Genomic DNA, 23,840 nt, shown 5'->3' on the forward strand with positions numbered 1-23,840 from the left:
TATTGTATCATTAATCTGTGCCACTTCTCTGTAGGAGAAATATTTAAAAGGGAGAGTGAAATAGAAAGGGGAGCCCATTCTACTTGTATTTGACATTTGATGTCAGCATTTGGCTTCTCCTCTCTTCTTGCTAAGAAGAGCCAGCTTCAGCACCCTCTTTGCTGCCCCAAATCCCTTTCCCTTGCCTTCAAATCCCTTTCCCTTGCCTTCAGCACTTGGCACTGTGGCTCTGATTTGCTCCTTCAGTGGTCTTCTGGCTGTACACCTCACTGTCAAATTTCACCCATGAGTTGGATTCCAGGTTCTCTAATTTCTTGGTTTCCTTTTGTGTTTTGCTAAGATAATTCATTAAGTGATTCTGTTAGGAAGTGTCTATGACTCCTAAACTTGCTAGGCCCCTATCTTGATTAGATATTGACTGGGTATAAGTTATTTTTTCCTGAAAGGTTTAAATATCCTGCTGTTACCTAGTATCTAATGATGCTGAACTGTGTCTAATAAGAGTGTAATTATTATTCACTAGAGGCTCGGTGCACGAAATTCATGCATGGCCTGCACCCTCTCCAATCTGGGACACCTTGAGGGATGTCTGACTGCCTATTAAACGGGCAGTCGGACATCCCTCTCACAATCCAGGACTGCTGGCTCCCAACTGCTCGCCTGCCTGCCAGCCTGATCACCCCCTAACCACTCCCCAGCCAGCCTGATTGATGCCTAACTGCTCCCCTGCCAGCCTGTTTGCCCCTAACTGCCCTCCCCTGTAGGCCTGGTCACCCCTAACTGCCCTCCCCTGCAGGCCTGGTCCCCCCAACTGCCCTTCCTTGCAGGCCCAGTCACCCCCAACTTCCCTCCTCTGCCAGCCTGGTCACCCCTAGCTGCCCTCCCCTGCAGGCCCAGTCGCCCCCAACTTCCCTCCTCTGCCAGCCTGGTCACCCCTAACTGCCCTCCCCTGCAGGCTTGATCGCCCCCAACTGCCCTCCCTTGCAGGCTTGGTCCCTCCCAACTGTCCTCCCCTGCAGGCCTGATGGCCCACAACTGCCCTCCCTTGCAGGCCTGGTCCCTCCTAACTGCCCTCCCCTGCTGGCCGTCTTGTGGCAGCCATCTTGTGTCCACATGGGGGCAGCCATCTTGTATGTTGGAGTGATGGTCAATTTGCATATTACTCTTTTATCAGATAGGATTATTAGATAGGATAGAGGCCTGGTGCATGGGTGGGGGCCACCTGGTTTGCCCTGAAGGGTGTCCCAGATCAGGGTGGGGTTCCCTTGGGGTATAGGGTGGCCTGGGCGAGGGTCCTGTGGTGGTTTGCAGGCCGGCCACGCTCCCCGGTGACCCAAGCGGAGGCCCTGGTATCTGGGATTTATTTATCTTCTATAATTGAAACTTTGTAGCCTTGAGCAGAGTCAAGCCTCCTGCTGGCTCTGTGGCTGCAGCCATTTTTGTTGGGATTTATTTATCTTCTATAATTGAAACTTTGTAGCCTTGAGTGGAGGCCTGGGCCTGCCAGGGTGTGCGGAAAGCTTGGCTTCCTCCATTTCTGGGGAAACCCAAGCCTCCTGCTTGCTCTGTGGCCGCAGCCATCTTAGTTGGGTTAATTTGCATACTTGCTTCTGATTGGCTGGTGGGTGTGGCTTGTGGGTATAGCGGAGTGATGGTTAATTTGCATAGTACTCTTTTATTAGATAGGATTAGAAAGTTGTCAGTTCTTCCTCTAGAAGCTTTAGAATGCTTTTTAAAAAATGTTAATCTTTGTGTTCTGAAACTGTATGAAATTTTAGACTATTTGACAGGCCTTTTCAGTCTGAAGGTTCATCAGCTCTGGAAATTTTTCTTGTATGATTTCCTCTCCTCCATGTTCTCTTTGTCTTGTTCTGAAATGCTTATTAGGTGGATGTGGTCCCTCTGCATTAATCCTTAGTATTTATTAATTAAATTTTCTCTCAGATTGTCTATTTCTATATTCTTTGTGATTTCCATGACTTTTGTCCTTAGGCCTTCTATAGATAATTTTAAAACAAAATTTTAATTTGCCTGAATTCTTGATATCAGGCTACTCATTTTTTATAGCCTCTCAGATCTCCCTGAAGTGTTACTTTCAAATTCTTCCAAGATATCTTTCTTTCCTGAGTCCTCATTGTTGGCGCTGGAGTCATGTTTTCTGTCTTGAGTTAAATATTTATATCTGTTTCACTCTAGGTTTTTGATTATTTGATTTTTTTCTTTGGTGATGCCGATTTTCTGACAATCTGCATTTAGCCATTGTTATTCTGACATTTCTGAAATGAAATCGGCCAATGTAAGGGTCAGGTTTCCCCTCAACACCAGTTTTCTCCGGCCTCAGAGGAATTGCGTTCTTATGAAAGACAAGGAGATGGGTGGGGCAGGATTCATTTTAGGCTGCAAGATGGGGAAGGGGTGAATAGGTTGCCCATATGCCAATGCCAAAGGAGCACCCACCCAACCTCAGGCACATCACTCCTTTAATAGGACCATTTCATAGGGGTGGGAAAACCATCCAGCTGTTCCAAGTATAGGGCTTTTATCAGCCACTCTCAGTTCCTACCCTTTCTCCATTCCACCACCTGGTACCTGCCAGCATGGCTGCTCTGTGGTGTCCCATGGCCTTCCCCTGACATGCTTTCAGCCTGGCCTCTCTCTGCTCAACCTTGTCCATCAAGATGAACAAAAACAATTCTGCCTTACAGAGATTTGCCAGTTTTTTGGCCCCTTTTCCGTACTTAATACTTTTATAAACTTATTCCATTTTGTTCCTCTGTTCCATGATTTTCATGGGATTTTAGGAGCGAGAAGTGTGTTCAGTTTTTGTACTTAAAACACTTTTTCAAGTTAACAGTGTATTATAGAGATTTCTGACATCATTAAAATTTTAGTAAACATCATTGATACACAACGTACTCTAATATAAATATACTTTGCCTTTAATTACTATATATTTTTTTTGTCTTCCTTCCTTTTCTTATCTTTGTTTTTCCATTTAAAATATAATGCAAAGCAATTTTTTGGTGCACAAGTCTTTGACCGTATCTAAGGATCGATTTTGAAACAATAGAGCCATTGGGTCCCAGGGTAAGAACCACTTTTTAGACTTTGTACACATTACCTTATTGTTTTCTCTAAGCGTTTTCTTCAGCTGCTATGGAGTCCCATTACATTCTCACCATCAGGTTAAAAACAAAATGTGAGCATCTTCCCATGTTGAAAAGGCAGATAATGGCATAAAAATTATATTTCCTTGGTTACTTGTAAGATCAAGTATTGTTTTTATATATTTTATTAGTTGTTTTTCCAGTTTTGTGGATTGTCTGTCATATCCTTTTTGTACTCCCTTTTTGCTTGTTACTTTTATTTATGCTCTTTATAATATTCAGAAGATTGTGTTTATGCTGGCAAGACTCTCAATCTTATCCTTTGTAAATTCTTTAAGTTACATTTCAACTTTGAATGACCTTTTACTATGCGAGATGACTTAAATTAGTTATATCTGTTTCATTCTAGGCTTTTGATTATTTGATTTTTTTTCTTGGTTTATTCCTTTTAAGTAGTCTCTTAATTCTGTTCATGTTTTACTGCATTAAATAGAATTTCTAGGAAAGTGTTACTTAATTATAGAAGTATGGGTATCTCGTCTTTTTCATCTTCACGACAGTATGTCCGCAGGGATTTGCAGAATGGGGTGTGTAAAGTATTCCTTGGGGGTACAGGAGGAGAAGAGGAAGGAATTACACTTTTACTAATTATCTACTGTAGAGTGATGCTGACACCTCAGTTGCCCATATGCTTGCTGGTCCAGTGTGGCGGGAATGACATGGTCAAGGAAGGGGGCCTCCTATACAAGGGTCATTGGCAGTAGGACTTTCCTCTTGTACTTGTTTTCAGCGATTTGTGACACAAGTGCCTGGTTAGGGGGACTGGCAGATTATGTTAATCAGTTTTCAGTAGACTAACACTCAGGGAATAGGTGAGACGTGTGTCAAGAAGCCCCAGCTTGTGGATCATGCTGATCGTGGAGACCCAAGTAGACCTCAAGAGAATGACCAGGTTGGCATTTCCTGTGGTCCCCAAAGTGACTTTCATCAGACACTTTGTGAATTAAAACACGGCCAAGCCCATCAGCTTGGACAAAACTTGGCCAAAACCAATTAAAAAACTTAAAAAAGACTTTAAGATACAGATCTTTATTCGCTTTCATGAATACTGAAGCCTGACTTAAGTCTTTGAAATGAAATGAAAAATGACTGCAGGTGGCTTTTAGATCCCAGTAAAAGGTGTGTCTTATTTCAGGGCAGAGTTCTTAAGAGAGTCATCAAACACAAAGATTGAGGAGGTAACTGCTTTTCAAAGGGAACTCGCTATGGAGAGAGCACTTTAAAAAATGGATGTGTTTTTGAGATGTTTCAATCAGTCTATGATTTTGTTGCATAAAAAAATTGATCTGAGTGTGTGACCTACAAGCCCAAATCTGTGAAGTTAAAAAAAAATCTGGAAACCGATTTTCTCCAGCTGTTTCAGAATCTCCCAAATGAATTGATCAAGTGCTTTGTAGACCCATTTGTTAAAAATTTGAAATCGGTCAATCAGTTTTCGAAACCATCCACTGACGTTAGGGAAGATGAAATGTTATGAGCCAAGTATCAGCAAAAATGTTGGCCTGCTTGCGGGATGGAATTGAAAAAGGAGCATTGTTAGCATCAGCATTGTGGGCTGCAGAGCAATTTCTTCCTGGCAGATGTCTATTGTTATTTAATTCAGGGAAGTATATATGAGGTTGTAATAAAAAAGAACTTTGTTAAGTGATTTTTAAAAAAAGGAAAAATGAATATTGTGATTTAGCAAATACCATCAATGACATTTTTCTAACATTTGGAGGTGTTAAAAAATCAGTATGGAAATACACCCAACATAAAATCAGATTTTCAAGTCACTGTATAACAAAGTGTTATGTCAAGATTTTTAATAAGCATGAATAATATTAAATTATATTTTTTTCTAATAAGAAAATCTAATTCCTATATATTGAGAGAAAAGCAGTTTTAAATTTATTGGTCTAGACTTGTACATAGAATCCTCATATTTCAGAGTACGGTCTACTTGTGCTTTCTCTATTTGTTTTAATAAACTTGTCATAAATGTGTTTGGTTTATTGCTTTTGTTTTAGAAATTGAACCAGCTCCTTCAATTTGTCTACTTTCTAATGCATCTCTTTCATTATTTCTTTACTTTCTGTTGTCTTTGTTTTGTTGTTATTTTTCTAAGAAGTTAGTGTTGAATACTTAGTATTTATTTTTCTCTTTAAAATAATGGAGCATTTGCCCTGGCTGGTGTTTCTCAGTGGTTAGAGCATCAGCCCACACACTGAAAGGGTCTTGGGTTTGATTCCCAGCCGAGGGCACATGCCTGGGTTGCAGGTTCAATCCCCAGCCTCAGTCAGGGTGGGTGCTGGAGGCAGCCAATTGATGTGTCTCTCTCACCGATATTTCTCTCTCTCTCTCCTTCTCTCTCTCTCCCCACTCCCTCCTTCCTTCCACTCTCTAAAAAAATTAACGGGAAAAATATCTTTAGATGAGGATTAACAAACAAACAAGTAATGGGAGCACTGACTACCTCACATTATACCTGAATATGCTTTTTAAATAAAAACATTTCAATTTTTTGTTATTTTAAAGAAAACCTATAGTTTTAATTATAATTTAAACTTTGATCTAAGAAGTGGTTAAGCGAGTATATTAAGTTTTCAATTTTAATATCAGGGCATCTAATACACAGAATGGTGATTATAGTGAATAATATTGTGTCATATATTTGAAAGTTGCTAAGAAAGTAGATATTAAATGTTCTCACCACACACACAAAAAAAGTGGTATGATGGAGGTGTTAGTTAAAACTAGGGTTGTAATCATTTTGCAATATGCAACGGTATCAAAGTATATCAAATCAACATGTTCTGTACCTTAAACTTATACAAAGTTATATGTCAAGAATATCTCAATGAAGCTGGAAAAATTTCAATTTTAGCTTTTAACATATTGAGTTTACAAATTGTTTTACTTATATTCAGCTGTGCCAAACCTGCACCCGAATACCTTTACCAAAGTTTGCTTTGTGGTCTTAGATTTGAGAAATTTTTTTGAATGTTCTACAGACATCTGAAAAATGGGGGTGGAGGCAATTGTTACACACACAAAACACACACACACACACACACACACTCAGCCTTCACAGAAAAATGTGTACTTATTCATATTTTCTTTGTTTTTATTTTTCCTCATTAAAGTCTTCATTCATTTTTATCCTCAGTTTTTAATCAGTTTTTCTTTATGCTGAAATTATTTTTACTTTAAAGCAATATGAAATATGACTCAGGGATTTGTGACTAATATATCATTTTGGATTGTACCCTTTTAAAACATGAAATGATGTTCATTATAGTTCATTGCTTTTTATTTTGAATTGTTTTGCAGTTAGAACTTTTCTTTTGCCTTAAAGTCTTTCTCCATAATTGAACTTTTAAAGTTCTTTACTTATTTTACTTTAAGGGACCCTGTAAAGGGTAGCTGCTTGCTATTCTGAGACCCATTTAGTTTGCTTCTTTGTGGGGAACCTGAATTTTCTACGTGGATACTCAGAGGACTTTTCCTCATCTTTGAAATTAAAAAATTGTCACAAGGATATCTAGTTCTGCCAGTGTGACCACTAAGCTAATGTGGATTCTTTTCCTGCTATAAACATAGAAATGCTGGATTAAATGTAATAAGATTTAAATGTGTCACTCTGCCAGTCATTTGCCTGCTTCCTTATATTTTATCCTTCTCCCTCCCCCTGCTCCACTCTGCCTTGTAGGGACCCGTCCTTGAAAGCCGTATTTCCAGATTCCCTGGCCAAAGGGTAGCTATAGCAGGCGATGAGAAGGCGGGGATAGACACAGAGGCTCCCGCCTCTATCTGCCCTGAACAGCTGCCTCCTGCAGTGCCTCTCTGTCAGGATCCTGCTGGATGCTGGCAGAGCAGAGGTCCTCCTTCCATGGTTCCAGCTCCCGATGGGCAGCCCCTACCATGGTTCTAGCTCCTTCTGGGCACCCCAACTTTGAGGTTCTGGTAATGCCTTCTTCTCCACATGTCCCTCCAGACTAGGCATGGGAACAACTTTCTGCTATTGCTCATTCCACTAACCATCCTCTCTGGGGCTTTTCAGCCCTTATAACGACACAGGAGATAGCTCACTGTTTTAAATCCTTTTCCTGAATTACCTGACATGGGCTCTGTTTTCCTGACTTCACTCTGACTAGTAAAACCACTTAATGTGGAAGGAAAGAAGAGGAGACAGAGAGATGGCCATTGAAGTATGTTGCTGCTCCTGCACCTGCCTCTTGACCCCCCTCCACCCCCCCAAAAAAAATGAGCTCTCAAAGCTTTGATCTAAAGATTCAGAAGTCATTGCTGTTCTTGCTACCATTATCATGACCTTCTTCAGAGCCAGGGAGCTGGAGAATGGACAATGCAATGTTGCTACAGGAAAAGCCAGAAGTGGTCGGGAAAAAGGCCTTCATCCAGTGAATCAGTGCATACCAGCCTGTGAAAGCCAGTTGTTAAATTATCAGGAATTTTATGAGCAGGTTCATGAACACAGCCATTCTTATATAAATGATAAATGAAATATAACTTACATTCCTAAATAAAGCATAAACTTATAATTAAGTTATATTAAAAACAAAGGTAATAAATAAAAAAAAAAGGCTGTCTCTTCCTCATTATTTGACTGCATTTTATTACCTACTAGAGGCCTGGTGCACGAAATTTATGCACAGGTGTGTGTGGGGGGGTCCCCTCAGCCCAGCCTGCACCCTCTCCAATCTGGGACCACTGGCTCCTAATGACTCACCTGCCTGCCTGCCTGATCACTCTAACCACTCTGCCTGCCTGCCTGATCGCCCCTAACCACTCTGCATGCCTGCCTGATCGCCCCTAACCACTCTGCATGCCTGCCTGATCACCCCTAACTGCTTCTGCCTGCCTGCCTGATCACTCCTAACTGCTCTCCCCTGCTGGCCTGATCACTCCTAACTGTTCTCCCCTGCTGGCCTGATCACCCCTAACCACTCTCCCCTGCCGGCCTGATTGCCCCTAACCGCCTCTGCCTTGGCCCCTGCCACCGTGGCTTTGTCCAGAAGGACATCCGGAAGACGTCCGGTCTATCTGGTCTAATTAGCATATTACCCTTTTATTAGTATAGATGATCTGTGGCAGTGTATGGTGGAAATAATGTACAGTGGTTTTCCTGGCATACTTCTTCACAGCTCTTCCTAATACGTGTTCAGTGACATCATGCTGGTAGCTTGGAATTGGCCATTTGGAAGTATTTACACCATGGAAGTGGGCAAATGCTGCAAATAAAGACTTTTTTTGAGACCCCCCCCTAGTTGGTAAACACTTACTAGTACACTACTGCTTTCATCTCACGTCTATATTTCAAACTTGTGCAAGTGCTTTTTTATTTAATTTAATAAATCTTTATTGTTCAGATTATTACAATTGTTCCTCTTTTTACCCCCATAGCTCCCCTCCACCTGGTTCCCACCCCACCCTATCCTTTACCCCCCCCCCCACTGTCCTCATCCGTAGGTGTACGATTTTTGTCCAGTCTCTTCCCGCACCCCACACACCCCTTTCCCCCCGAGAATTGTTAGTCCACTCCCTTTCTATGCCCCTGATTCTATTATATTCACCAGTTTATTCTGTTCCTCAGATTTTTTTATTCACTTGATTTTTAGATTCACTTGTTGATAGATATGTATTTGTTGTTCATAATTTTTATCTATACTTTTTTCTTCTTCTTCCTCTTCTTAAAGAATACCTTTCAGCATTTCATATAATACTGGTTTGGTGGTGATGAACTCCTTCAGCTTTTTCTTATCTGTGAAGCTCTTTATCTGACCTTCAATTCTGAATGATAGCTTTGCTGGGTAGAGTAATCTTGGTTGTAGGTTCTTGCTATTCATCACTTTGAATATTTCTTGCCACTCCCATCTGGCCTGCATAGTTTCTGTTGAGAAATCCTCTGACAGTCGAATGGGTGCTCCCTTGTAGGTAACCAAATGTTTTTCTCTTGCTGCTTTTAATATTCTCTCTTTGTCTTTTGCTCTTGGCATTTTAATTATGATGTGTCTTGGTGTGGTCCTCTTTGGATTCCTCTTACTTGGGGTTCTGTGCACTTCCTGGACTTGTAAGTCTATTTCTTTCACCAGGTGGGGGAAGTTTTCGGTCATTATTTCTTCAAATAGGTTTTCAGTATCTTGCGCTCTCTCTTCTTCTGGCACCCCCATAATTCAGATGTTGGTATGCTTGAAGTTGTCCCAGAGGCTCCTTACACTATCTTCATATTTTTGGATTATTTTTTCTTTTTGCTTTTCCGGTTGAGTGTATTTTGCTTCTTTGTATTTGAAATCTTTGACTTGATTCTTGAGATCCTCTAGTCTGCTGTTAGATCTCTGTATAATATTTTTTATTTCAGTCAGTGTATGCTTAATTTCTAGTTTGTCCTTTTTCATATCCTCGAGGATCTCGCTAAATTTATCGGCCTTTTCTAGGAAATTCTTGAAAAACCTTATAACCATGGTTTTGAACTCTATATCCAGTCATTTGCTTTCCTCCATTTCTTTCATTTGTGACCTGTTTCTTTGTCTCAGCATTTTGGCTGCTTCCCTGAGTTGATAGAGTGGCTTTGTGTGCTAGGTGTCCTATAGGGCCCAGTGGGTCAGCCTCCCCAGTTACCTGAGGTGGACACTCTTGGTGCACTCCTTTGTGGGCTGTGTGCACAGTCTTGTTGTAGTTAAGCCTTGATTGTTGTTGGTATCACTGGGAGGAATTGACCTCCAGGCCAATTGGCTGTGAGGATCAGCTGTGTCTACGCTGGGAGAACTTCTGTGCTGGAGACAGCCTTATGAGATAAGACTTGCATAAGCCTCTGTGCTTAGCTTGGATGGGGCAGAGTCTCAGGGCGGAGCAGACAGCAATGGTTTCCTATCAGCCCTGCCCTAATAGGCCCCTGTGTCTCAGTGTCGTGTGGTAATTGCTGCAAGCACCTCTGAGAGAAAGCCGCCCTCGAGTTCCACCCGCTGTCAGACAGTCCATTTCTCCCCGAATGAGTCTAGGTCCCCTGAGTCTCACCCGGAACTGGAGTTCAGAGCCATTGGGAGCTTTTGTTTCCCTCCTGCTTGAGAAAGCCAGCCATGTACTCAGTTGCCAGCCCTCTCCGCGCGTGTGTGCCTCAGTACCTCTTCCTTCTGCAGCTCCTCAGAGTCTCTGTGAGCTTTTCTCTTTCCTTCTAGTTGTAGAATTTCCACTCAGCCAGCCTTCCTGTGGTTCTGGATGATGTCTGTTTTGTCTTTTAGTTGTAGTTTTGAAATTGTTGTGCGAGGCAGCAGTTTAGGTGTTTACCTGTGCCGCCATCTTGGTTTCTCCCCTGCAAGTGCTTTTGAATATGGGAGCCAACCCTCATCTAGAACGCTTGTAGCAAGAGAGTCTAAAAAATGCAATTATTACCTTTTCAGCTTCTTCACCCATGGAGTAGGAATGGGTGTAGAATGAACCAATCAAGAGTACTAAGCTTGAATGAAGAGGACCAACCTTCATCTAATAAGAGTTTACAAAAGAGAGATTGTAAAGATTGGGAGAGAGCTTATATCTGGAAATGTAGACTTAGAATTGTCCAGAATGAGTCTTCACAGGTGAACAACAACGAGGCTTCTCATCAGGTACAAAATATCCTCAGAGTACCAAGGAAATAATAAATTTATAATTCTCTGCCAAGCAGATCTATAATTCAAATGAAATTGAAATAAAGACTTTTTAAAAGACAAAGACTTAAAAAAGATTTCCACTTACAGTTCCTCAATGAAAGAATTACTAAACCCCCCCATTAAGGAGGGAATTGAACCCAGGAGAGAGTCCCCGGAAAGAAGCAGCAATGAGCAGAGAAATAGGTAAACTTATGGAAAAGTCGAGGTAAGTGTTGGTTGTAAGATGTAACAAATACAACAGCTACAACAACAGCAATGACTAAAGTTGGGGGTTTAAAAGTAACGTTGAGCTGAAATATTGGACAGCTATACCATGGAAGAACAAAGAAATCCTAAGATGATAACCCAGTAGATAAAGATGAAAAGCAAATTTATAGAACAGGAAATCAGAATGGCCCCAAACTGTGCAATAAGATGCCCAAACTAGCAATCAAGGAGACCCAATTAAGAAAAAGGGAACAGTCTGATCATACCAAGTGTTGGCAAGGCTGTGGAGAAAAAGACACGCTGTTAGAATTATGGTGGGTCTGCAAATTGCCACAACCACTATGATGGTTTCAAAATTTGTTCACAGATTCTTTGATACTCCATGTTTGAATAGGTGGAGCCTAATTCCATAAGTGTGGGCTGCACTTGGTGACTTGCTTCTGATGAATAGAGTATGTTGAAAGTGACCATTTCTGAGACCACGCCATAAAAGTCCCCTCCTTCTGTCTTTTGAGTCATTTGCCTGGGAAAAGCCGGCTGCTATGTAATAAGAACACGTGAGCAGACGTATGGAGAGGCCCAAAGGAAGCTAGATGTTTGTGAACAGCCAGTGAGTGAATCATCTTGGAAGTGGATCCTCCAGCCCCAGACATGCCTTCTGAAGGTCAATGTCTTGACTGCACTTTCCTGAACCAGAACGAGTCAGCTAAACAACTCCTGATGCCTGACCCACAGAAACTGTGCGATAATAAATGTCTGCTGTTTTAAGTCACCAAGTTCAGGGGTAATTTTTTATGTGGCAATACATAACAATTCCAACCACTTTGGAGCAATTTGGCAAAATCTGTAATATTTAACCTAAGTACAGAGGCTAGAGGAGTTTCTGAAAATATATACAAGGAGTGACACAGGAAGTTACTCCTTGCACAATGCTTTTTCTTTCCATTGGATAACTGGTAAGTTGCAATGTATGTACACACTGGAAAACTATGGAGCAGTTAAAAATAAATTAACTAGGTGTATGTGTATGGATTTGGATAAATCCCTACAATTGAATAGTGCAATGTGCAAGGTGCAAAAGCATTTGCATGGTGTGATATTACTGATGTAAATTTAAAGCTATATACAGCAATACTATAATATATTCTATATAGTTACATCCAAATGTAGGAAAATTTAAAAACACAGACTGGAAGGATATATTCCACTCCAGAATAGAGTTGTCACAGAAGGAGGTGGAGGAATAGAATTGGGAATAGAGGAGTAAGTGAACAGGGCTTCCTTGTGTAATAGATTATCTCTTTGAACAACTCTAAAGCAAGTAAGGCAATATATTAGCCCATGTTCAATCTGGTTGGTGGGTCCATGGATGCCTTATGTTATTTGCTGAATTTTCTGTTGCTTTGAAACACTGTTGCCATTAATGTAGATTTCCATTCTGCTACTATTTTTGGATTTGTTCTTTGCAAAGGCCTGCACCTTTTCCATATCACCTTGCCTCTTAGCAAGCTCTCTTTTCTTTTTAACTTGGTATCTCCTCATCTTACCCTGATATTTCCTTATGCATGCGCCTTCTTATTTCATTGACACACCACTTTCTGAACTTGTTTTTAAGGACATCACCAGAAACTCTGTAAAATTGTCTTCTTTCTCATATTATTGCTTTTTTTGATTTAATTCTTGAAAGTGCTTCCTCCTCTAATGCTGCAGAACTCTCATACAGACCCTACATTGGTATCTTTTGCTTACTCATTCCTGTCTGATTTGAGCTCTGTCCAAACCCTGTTTGCCAATTGGATCTTAATAAGGGAACACAATCGTTTTATAAGTTCTCAGCCAAGTACCCAGTGTCTAGTGCATCTCTGCTGGATCTTCTTGTCCCCATGACTTAACTCTTGGACTCTGGGGAGGAGATGTACATTTCTGGGGTATCTGAGGTCTTATGCTATTCTTTCGTAATCAAAAGCAATGCATGAAAAACCAGGATGTCCCCATAGGTCATTGTTTCGAAGGTCCTTCTCATTGACACCTTAGCCTGCAGCACATTTTCACATCTTCACGTGCAGGGCCCATGCCTCTGATCCTTTCATTTTTTTAGCTATGTTGCATATTGGTAGGTATGATCCCTGAGTAGCCAGGAGAAGGGGGTTGCTGCTCCTCGCTGGTGCTAAGGACAGTGGGGATTTGGCCCTGGCTACTTTTAAAAAGCAATTCTAATTATAGGGTGATTGTCTGATGTCATAGGTGGTCATGCCCACCTTGAAATGGAAGAGAAAGAATCTGGGTGGCAAAAAACCTCTTCTTATCCCTTTACTATCTGGCTCTATTATTTAGTTTCCGAATTCAAAGTGTGGGTCTGCCACTGATTGTCATGCTAATGCTAACTGTGCAGACTTAATGGAAACTTCTTCTGCCCCTGTCAGGAACAGCATTAGTTTCGTGTGCCTTCATGAGTGTATGTAGGGGAGTTTGGCAAAGGCCCTGCCTGGGTTGGCGAGGCTCTTTAACTTGTAGGATGCAGGGCCTATGTTGCCCCTTGTATGTCTGGTAATTAGGAATTCGTGTGAAGGTTTCCTTGCACACTCTAGGCTCTCTCTACAGAGAGCCCCCACTTCAGATGAGGTCTTGCACCTCCTTTCCAAAGCCCTTCCCTTCTCTCTGTGGTCCTTTACAGAAACCCATGCAACTTAAATGTAGTACTTTAGAGCAGTGCTTCTCACACTAATTGTGGGGAAGGACTAGTTTTTTTTTTTGTTTGTTTGTTTTTTTAAATTCTGGTTCTTGGCAGACTGATGCTTTTGTAAAATACAGTAAGAAGGAATTACTGGAAAAATAAAATAAAGAGAAACCAAGTCAAATGGTCACATGCTTGGGACAGTGCTATAAACATTTCAAAGCGGTCTCTCCGTTCCTGTCCTTAGCTCATTGCAGACCAGCCGCAAGCAGTGTCTGCCTGGCAGTGGTCCACAGAGCACACTGAGTGGCCCTGCTGTAGAGGCCCCGCAGAATTGAGTGTTGGTACACTCTTTGTCCATAGTGACAATACCCGCCACTGGTAATATGCATGGGTGTTCGGTGCCACAGAGAGAAAAATGGTCTGGGTTTCCCGGAGAAACATAACCAATAGGATGGATGTAACTACAGAGGGATTTATTGTAAGGAATTGGCTCACATGGTTATGGAGGCTGAGAAGCCCACGGTCTGCAGTTGGCAAGCTGGAGACCCAGGAGAAATGATGGTTTTAGCTCCAGTCCGAGTCTCAGGTCCAGTCCAGGCAGAAGACCCATGTCCCAGCTTCACAGTCAGGCCGAGAGAATGAATTCTCCCTCCTCTGTCTCCATCAATGGGCTGAGGCGCAGCCATGTCAGGGAGGGCAACCTGCTGTACTCAGTCTGTGACTCAGACGTTACTCTCATCCAGAAACAACCTCACGGACAGCCCAGAATAACGTTTAACCAAATATCTGGGCACCCCGGGGCCCAGTCACATTGACACATAAAATTAACCTTCGCCGAAGGGCACCATCTCATGTCAATGTGAATGGGGTTTTTTGTTTGATTACTCCACTAAGAAATGTACCCGTTCCTTGACCCTTAAAACAGGAACCACCCCTTTGATTTTTAACCCCTGAACACCTCGTCCATTATGTGACCAGAGAATCAGGCCCCTGGTGCCCAGGAGATTGACTCTTCTTCAGCTTCTGTGCTTTCCATTTAAATAGCCCTCCTGCAGATGCAGCCAGCTGCTTGCTGACACCACTCTCCACTCACCAGGAACCCTGGTGCTGCGAGCCCCTTGCCCACCTGGTCCCTCAGAACCGTGGTGCACAGAGCCAGCCAGCTTCCCTCTGAGCCCACCCTCTGCCACGTCCTCCCTGACCTTCCTTCCTAACCCAGAATGTTTGATCTTCAATCCGATATACCTGTGACCTCCTCTTTTCCCTGTATCCTGCTTCATATAACCCTTAGCAAATAATTACTGATATTTATTGAGAATGTTCCTGGTGCTAAGTACATAGTGCTTTCCATACCTTATTTTATATTTATAAAAATACTATTCAGTAAGTATCAAAACCCTCATTTACAGAGGAGGAAACTGAGGCTTACAGAAGATAAGTAACTTATTGACATGGTTATTGAAGGCAGATGTAGGATTTAAATCTAACACTGTTTTTGCCCCCAAAGTCCTGATTTTTAAAAAAATATTTTTTATTGATTTCAGAGAGGAAGAAAGAGATAGAAACATCAGTGATGAGAGAGAATCATTGATTGGCTGCTTCCTGCATGCCCCCAACCAGGGATTGAGCTCGCAATCTGGGCATGTGCTTGCAAACCGTGACCTCCTGGTTCATAGGTCGAGGCTCAACCACTGAGCCACACCGGTCGGGCAAGTCCTGATTCTTAAACATGAAATCATACTGCCTTACAGAAGCTACAGAGAAAGTGTTCACATGATAAAGTCACTTAAATAATATTTCTCAATGTGTAAAGTTGTGGTGAAAATATTTGCATATATTTTGTGTTCATTGCCCCCCGCCCCCCCCCATAAGGATCCATCTTCAAGTTTTAGTTCAGGACCATGTTTGTCTTTGTTGATGAACTTGTGTGATTTTCTTCCTTCGCCAAAGAGAAAATCTTGGTTGGGTTTTCCCAGGTGGCTTGGAGTGAAATTTAGTCTTTAATTGCAGCTGCTGTTTTTAGCTTATTTGAAATAATGTTCTTCCCTTTTTTGAACATGACTTTATTTATCTGTATGGATGGTTCAATTGCACATGTTTTATTTCCTACTAGACATTGAACATTTTGGGTGCAGAGACCGAAAGAACTGAATATGTACTAATTTTGCAAGCTGCTTTTTCCAGAAGCAAATTATGTTGGCATATCAAATGGGATTCAGTTATGACCAGTTTTTTTTTTTTTTTTCTTTCTGCCAAGTACTCACTGTTTATTATGTGCTGTACTGGGACATGGCTTGGGAATGTTCGTTTGCGTATAACTTTGTTATTCAGCTGCAAAAATGTGTGTGGCAGATGCAAAGCTTCAGACGTCCAGGTAAAAGGTGATAAAAGGAAGGTATTTACAAAATGCTTGGAAGCTAGAGTGATGAGTGATGAAACAGGGAGGAATGTTTCCAGTGCTGTTACTGATCGGAGTGGGGCTCCTCCAGGTAGGGAAATTCATTAAGATCAGTGTTATCTTCCCATGTTCATGAAGAACTGAAATGACAGAATAACAGCAGGTGAGGCAGCTGAGATCCTGGGTCAGTGCTGAGAGAGAGAGCTGAAGGCACGCGGGAAGTGTTAGCCAGTATTGACTTCTCTCTCCCCGGGCCACGGGAATCCAGGCCTTTGTCAGACAGTCACGGCACCCGGTCCCCCAAATCCGGATTGGCTTCAGGAAAAGGGAGAGTGGCCTTAACTTATACGTCTGATACTCGCTTTTAAACCTGTTCTTTCTGAAATTTAACTTGGAGAAAAGAGGAGATGGCAATTGAATTGTTCTTGCAGAAAAAGATGATAGTTTTCTATTTATGTGAAAGGATAGATTTGGCTTGGGAGGGGGAAGTCTGGCTTATAACTAGCTGAAGGTGTACATTATATACTTGGCAAATGTGTGTGCTCTTTGTGGCCAGCATCCTGCCATTGACGATGGGCCCGTGGATGTGTGTTTTGTGAGCGGTAGAGAGTTCGTGTGGTTTGGAGGCTGACGGCTGGCTCTGGCCTCAGCCTTGTGTCTGTCTTACTGTTCGGGGCCCAGAGCATTTGTGAGGGTTGTCCCAGTTGTTATGATGAATGAAAAGTACCTTTGATAGAAATAGAGAAATCAGGAAGTGTGGCCTATATTTTAGGAAGATAATTAATTTGTTTTTAGACATCTTGAGTTTAAAATGAGAGTTTGACATCCGGATGGAAATGTCTTGGCTCAGCTGTGGCTGCTTCATCGAAACAACACTTAGGAGGCTTGTGTTCTGGAAAGGATTCTTTCACTAACGGGTTTTGTGCTCTCGGGCAAGCCCTGTAACTCTTAGGAGTCTCCTTGGTTGATCAGCAGTGCTCAGCCCCCACAAGGACCTGCTGCTGTGTTGGGGACAGAAGGGGCATGTCCAGCTGTGCCTGTCACTGGTGGTGTCCCAGGGAAAAGAAGACAGGAGCCCCACCCCTAGTGTGTGCTGGCTCCAGCATCCCATGAGCAGGGACAATTGCCGAGAGTGGATTCTCTCTGAGTGGGGTTTGAGGGTCAGCGAGGTTTGGCTGTCCTGAACTATCGTCCTCAGAGACTGGCCCATTGGCTGTCTTCCTGCAATTTATACCTCGTAGCTCAGCAGTGGCCACAGGGGCTGCTCCGGCCACTCCGGCTTACCCTGCAGACACAAGCTTTAGTGCCGGACAGGTCTCTACAAGTGACTTACATGCAGACTGATAGCTGTGTGGGGAGAGAGCAAGGGGTCATTCCTCTCCCTCAGAGCCCTGGCAGGGAGGCCCTCATCCTTGCTTGAATGCTCCCAGGGACGGGGAGATTACTTCTTCCAGGGCTGCCCAGTTCTCCTTCTGGGAGCCCTGCTAAGATGTTCTTTACCCACACCCTGTAATTGGCTCCCTGTACTTCCTACCTATTCCCTAGTTCTACTCAGTGGTTTATTAGTCCTCTTTGTCCCTTTCCAGATGGGGAAGCAGAACCTGCCATGCTCAGTGGCTCCCTCACTGTAACAGCACCAGGCCCTTTCAGCTGGGGAGGGCCCATCTTTCTAACTGCCTTTCCTCTTGATCCTTTGTACCTGCCCTTTCATTCTCCTCACCACACCTCTTTCCCTTAGCCTGGAGCTCTGGCCTGCCTTGCACTGTGGGGGAAGACCCAGTGGTGGCCATCTGGGCAGAGCAGCTTTGCTTGGAGGGTTTGTTAGTTGGGGGTAGAGGGATGCGTTAGTTAATTTCCCAGAGAGGGCTGGAAGCTGCTTAGTTCTGGGACACCTTGAAATGTCACTCACCTTTATAGTAGGGCAGGTTCGAGTCGGGCGTGGGGGCCGCTCCTCAGAGGGACAGATTGGTATGCATATTCACGCAGAGCCGTGCATTCCCACCTGCTTGGAGTGCTGTGTGAGTGGAATGCCTGCTTTGCCTGGGAAAAGTGAAACACTTGGACCTCTGCAGGGTCACAGCCAAGACATCCAGTCCCTGGGCAGCCCGACATTTCTGGGGTGCACAGTCCTTTCTTATGAGAACCGAGAAAGAGGTTGTCAGGCGAGGGAGAGGAGCAGAGGGTGTTCCTGTTTGCACGGAGACAGCTTGGTGATGACATGGTGTCCCACAGTCTGCAGGGACAACTCGCTTCAAATTCATAATTCAGTGGGAACAATGATGCAAGACATACAGTGGAGGAAGGGCTAGAACTTGAGTCCCTGTGTGAATTGTTCAGCCGTAGGTACCCCGGAGTTTTCTGACTTTCCCTCTAGATGTGTTATTAATTAAAAGGTAACACTGGCCATGTGAAAGCCGGGACGGTCCTTCAAGGACGGGAAGGAGGAGTGACTGACGATGTCTTTTTCTCTCGCCCCCCTTCTCCCGTGAACAGGGAGAAGATGCCTTTCCACCATGTGACCGCTGGCCTGTTGTACAAGGGGAATTACCTCAACCGGTCTCTCTCTGCTGGCAGCGACAGCGAGCAGCTTGCTAATATCTCCGTGGAGGAGCTCGATGGTAAGGAGCCCGCCCCGTCTGGGAGCTTAGCCATCCGGAGAGGCATTTGGGGCTATTGAGCATCTCAGGTGAAAGGCCCAGGCTCTGGCCACCAGTTGTGGCCCCGTCTGACCGTGGTTGATGGGAAAGAGTTCAGAGGTAAATTCTGCCTGAAGGACTTCTTTGTGTGGGATGGACCTTGAGGCCTGAAAGATCGATGGTGGATAGTTCTGTTTCCTTGGATACTGACTGGGAGGATAGCCTTCCACTCCCCAAGTGAATTTTCCAGTTTATGGAATCTCTATCACACATGGTGTCGTCCTGTTCCCGTATTGTCATTTACGCTGGGGCCCAGCTGTGGGGGAGGGTTTAAGCCTTGTTAATGGCTGTCTCTTGACTTGTGGCCATGTGCTTCGAATCCTGCCCAGATGAGAAATTGTCTGGAAGCTGCATCGAGGTGGACAGCAATAATTTTTATTGCCTCTGTTCCTTCGTAACACAGTTCAGCCCTGAGTATTCAGGGCAGAATGAGGGATGGGAAAAATCCCGAGAACGCAGTGACTGACTTCGTCCTGGGACTCTGCCCTGTTGTGTCCCCATTGGTAAACCCCCAATAAAAAGAAAATTAAAACGAGAAAGAAGGAATTTTTTTCTGGAATAGAGAATTAGGTTGATTCAGCCAGATGTTTGCCTAGGTGCCACATCTGCTGAGGCCAAACCAGAATCGTTTTTTTCCCCAGTGTTTTGGAATGCTGTGTTCCTTGTAACACATTTTAAAACACGAAGTCTACTAATTTATTTTCTAAAAGAGAGAAGCTGAAATTACCCCAGATGGCTCCCATCTCCGCTTTTAAGTGTAATGGTCCGAGCCAGCGTGCCTTCTCTGCGCTCCTCGTTCACCGGGGAAGGTGGGAAGATTCAGTGCTGGGCCAGGGAAGCCACACTTGCTTCATGATCTGCAGCAGATGAGGGAAGCGAAGGATAGGGCCGTGTGATCACTTTCCCTGCCCTTGTTTATTTTGTTGGCATGCTTCCCTAAAGGCTTGCTTATTTGCATGAGCGGGCAGTGGAGTGGCAGAGGTGGGTGGGCTGGGTCCAGGGGAGACTGGGGTGTCAGAGCGAGTGGGCAAGGCCAGGCTCCTTAGGGCAGCAGCTGCTCACTGTGGTCTGGACAGACTGGTGGCCCGAGCGGGCAGCAGGGCCCTCAGCTGTGCTGGCCTTCAGTTGGCCAGAGAACAGTCAGATGCAGGACACGGACACATGCCAGAGAGCCCTAACTGCCTGTGACGTGAGCCCACCTTCATTATTTTTGGCCGCGTTGGGCAGGTGAGGGGAGGCTCAGGTTCCCCCACGCCCCGAGGAGTTGGCCCCCAGTGGAGATAAGGGCAGGTGGTGCATTGATTTGGCAGTTTTGCACGTGTGTTTATGTAGGTCCCCTGGGTTTGTCAGTTAGCAGGAGCCCACTGAGTGGGTTTTGCTGAACAGAGGCCAAGAACTGGCAACTCAAAGATGCGAGATTACTAACCAAATGACGTTTGAAGATCCCCTGTGGCTGTCCCAGATCCTGCTTTCCACTTCCCTTCCTCTTCCCGTCTGCCACCCAACCTTGCCGAGAATAACCAGGAGATGATTTCTCCAACACTTCTCCGAGCAAGGCGTTTTCTCTGGTAAATCTGGGCCACCTCTGGGTGCAGCCTTTCAAGAGGATGGCTGGTGAGATTTCAGCCCAGTTCCCTGCTCTGAGCACCTGCCTGCAACATCCTGCATGTTCTTGGACAAACATCAGAGTTCACCAGCTGTTTCACCCAGGGCCAGGCAGCTGGGCAGGGCTGAAAAGTGCCTTCTGCCCAGCCAGCATGGCTCAGTGGTTGAGCGTCGACCTATGAACCAGGAGGTCACGGTTTGATTCCCGGGCTCAATCCCCAGTGTGGGGTGTGCAGGAGGCAACTGATCAATGATTCTTTCTCATCAAAGATGTCTCTATCTCTCTCTCCCTCTCCTTTCCTCTCTGAAATCAATGAAAAAAAAAAAAAGAGAAAAGAAAAGAAAGAAAGGCTCTTGTTTAGCAGGCGAGAGGAGCAGGGAGTGACTCCAGCAGTCCAGATGGGCAGGCTCAGGAGCGAAGCCCTGGTGGAAGGAATCGGGACTTCAGGACCTGAGGGCCCTGGTGAAGGTGTTGCTTTTGTCCTTCAGGAGGTAATCCATGTATTTTCTGATGGAAGATTTCTTCTACTTCTTTGTTTTTTGCCAAGGTGACCCCTGAGTTATGACTACTCATGTTTTCTTACGAGCATTGTGGGGCTCGGGCAGGGCTGTGCAGAGTTTAGAGCAGGGAGCAGGGTCTGAAAACCAGCTGGCAAGAATCAGTCTGGGTGACTGCCGCTGGTGCTTCGGGGAGCAGAGGTTTCTGAGCCTTTGCCTGCTTGCTGTTCTCTTGGGGCGGCCTGCTGTCAAGCTCTCCTCAGTCCTGCTGTTTGAGGCCACTCATTTATCCTCAGAGGTCTCACGGTGTTGCACAGGCACTTGATGTGTTTGACACTGGTGGACAGTGGAGCATCCTTTGTGGTCCGGCTAACTCTGGTGCAGACACTAGTTGGGTACCACCCTCACTTTCTGCTCCCCACCCCATCTCCTCATCCTGCAGCCTCCTGCTTCAGGATCACCACGGGGACAGGTTGGTTGGTGTTTATCACCAGGAACAGAATGGTTCTTTACCTTCAAGGTAAAGGTCAAAAGTGCCCAGTCCCTGGGTGGGAGGGGTCCCCACGGAGAACAGGCAGGACAAGAGCCTCTCTGCACGCTGCCATTCACTCTGCGAAGTTTCTGTTTCTTCTCTTTACACAAAGCTCAGGAGGAAATAGTGCAAAGCTGCTGCAAGTTGGCCAGACTGGATTGAGAATCACCCAACAAGCAAACTCAGCCACGATGAATCAGTTGAGACAATCATTCATTCATTCCTTTGTTCATTCCTGTTCATTCATTCCTCGCAGGAATGCTTACCCAAATGCTTTCTGGATAGAGGAAGAAATAAAATAGGTATAATGTTCATTGCCTGTCCCCGAAGAGTTTGTAGTATACCCAAGGAGTTCATGTATATTCATTAGCAGTATCTTGCACTTCTACAGGGTGTCATGTGAAGTTTTATTAGACATATGAATTATAATAAGAAAACAGTTTTTGAAATGCTATTTATTGAATAATCTAGTGATGCTATCTTAATCTTAAACTAAAATTGCCTCTATCAGCAGTTCATTCATTTTCATTCGTATATGGTATTCCATTATTGATACTCTAACTCAATTTCTATGTCCATTCTATTCAGGATGGATATTTGGGTTTCCAGTTTGGGGCTATCAGTATCTAACCCAGCGTCCCCCTTCTGTAGCAGCTGTGCTTAGGGTGTGCTCTCCTCAGGGCTTCCTCATAGCAGCTATGACATGTCTGGATGTAGGTATTTCATATTATTTTTGTTAGTAACAGTGTCAACCCCTTTGATAACTGTCTCCAATCTTCCTTTGAGCTTAGGTTCATTTGCTTTCACATCTTTGATGGTCATTATTTCTATATGTTCTTCAGGAATGCCTCTCATTTTAATGCTAGATTTTCATTCGTTTTTCACTTTACCTGTCTCTTCTCACATTATTTTTCTCTTTTGCACCTCTGCAGTCTGCATTCCTTCTTGAGTGTGCCTTCTACAACATTGATTTAGTTGTCTACTGTCATTTACAAATTTTAAATTATTTATTATAAAATTTAAAATAATTTATATAATGTATATTAATATAATGTGTGTATATATCAATGTAATATACATGTATATATTACATATATACATAAATTACATATGTATATATAAAGCCTTTTTATCTAGTCTAATGCTGCCTTTATTTTGCAATAGAAGATGTTTTTATATGGTCCCTTTTGCTTTTTTCTGTTCTGCTTTGTGATTCAACCATTATTGTTCTTTGTAGGGCCAGTGACTGTGAGCAAGCAAGGTTTGTAATGATTCTTTAGCCTTCTCTGTTCTATCTTCACTTTGCCCAGATCTGGGAAAATTTTCGCCTTTCCAGCCCCAGACTAGGGAGTCCTATTTCTAGAAGACATTCATCTGTCTCGCCCAGGGCTGCTGGGCAGAAGCGGGATCTTGATGGCCCAGTGTTGGGTTGGTTCCCTGTGCCACAGAATTATATAGGCCCTTTGTCCTTCCCTCTCCTGCTCTCCTTCCTGCTCCCAAACGGGAGCACAGCAGTCAGTGACCCCAGGTACATTTCAGTTCTCATCTGCCCTGCCAATGATCCAGGATGGCGCACCAACCCCTGGCTCTGCTTACTCTCAGAGGTGTGTTTTCTAAAGGAGCTTAGAAAAGGGGTGCTGCCGAGGTGGGTTTGGGTTGGGGAATAGATCACCATGGAAACAGTTGTTTGCTTTGGCGGCCACTGTAGCCTCTGGGTCCCTGGCCAGAACAAATAGTGGTGGTGAGTGAAAGCCTTCCTTCCCGTGGGCCGCTGTGGTTCTCGGCGTGGAAGTTGTGTTTCCCCAGTTTCATCAGTGTTGGGATTAGTGGGGAATTAGTGGAAGTTCTCCTCAGGCTCTGACATGTGGACATATCTCAAAATTACTATTTCTGGTGATGTGCTCACACATATAATTTGGGAGTATTTTCATTTCCGTTTTGGGGGTGCATGGATCAGTCTGCCACCTTTCCACTTCAATTGGACTGCTCCAGAGTTACTATTCATACAGCCACTCTCCTCAGTGACCCATCTTTGCCTCTTCCGGTGGACACTCAGTATTTATTTTTTCTGCAGCATCTGGCAGTGTTTGTCACACCTTTAGTTTTGAAGTTGTCACTGCCTTGGCATCATGTCACTAGCTGGCTCTCCTCCTACCTCTTTTCTGCCTCTGTTATTTTCACTGCTCCTTGTGTGCCCCTCACCTCCTGCCAACTCCTTACACACTGCTGTCTCCTAGAGTTAGTTTCTCTTGTCCTCCTCATGGGCGTCTACATGCTGACCACCTCAAGATCTATATCTTCACTTTCTGCCTCCCTCCTGAATTTTATTTATTTATTTATTTATTTATTTATTTATTTATTTATTTTATTGACCTCAAAGAGAGAAGGGGAAGAGAGAGAGAGAGAGAGATGTG

At 43.9% G+C, this 23,840-nt stretch overlaps 1 protein-coding gene across 7 annotated transcripts in view; it reads left to right on the forward strand.

Moving 5' to 3' along the window:
* CALN1 (calneuron 1) overlaps positions 1–23,840 on the forward strand; it is a 440,008-nt gene that overhangs the window by 123,733 nt on the left and 292,435 nt on the right. For 5 of the 7 annotated variants that reach the window (XM_080679981.1, XM_080679983.1, XM_080679985.1 and 2 more), the window contains one exon: positions 18,589–18,713. In XM_080679981.1, coding sequence (XP_080536107.1) covers positions 18,589–18,713 — 125 coding nt within the window. The remainder of the gene's footprint in view (positions 1–18,588; positions 18,714–23,840) is intronic. The other 2 variants (XM_080679979.1, XM_080679980.1) reach the window with 1 other exon arrangement.

This window comes from Plecotus auritus (genome assembly GCF_963455305.1).
Source record: "Plecotus auritus genome assembly, chromosome: 7".
Classification (NCBI taxonomy): Eukaryota; Metazoa; Chordata; class Mammalia; order Chiroptera; family Vespertilionidae; genus Plecotus; species Plecotus auritus.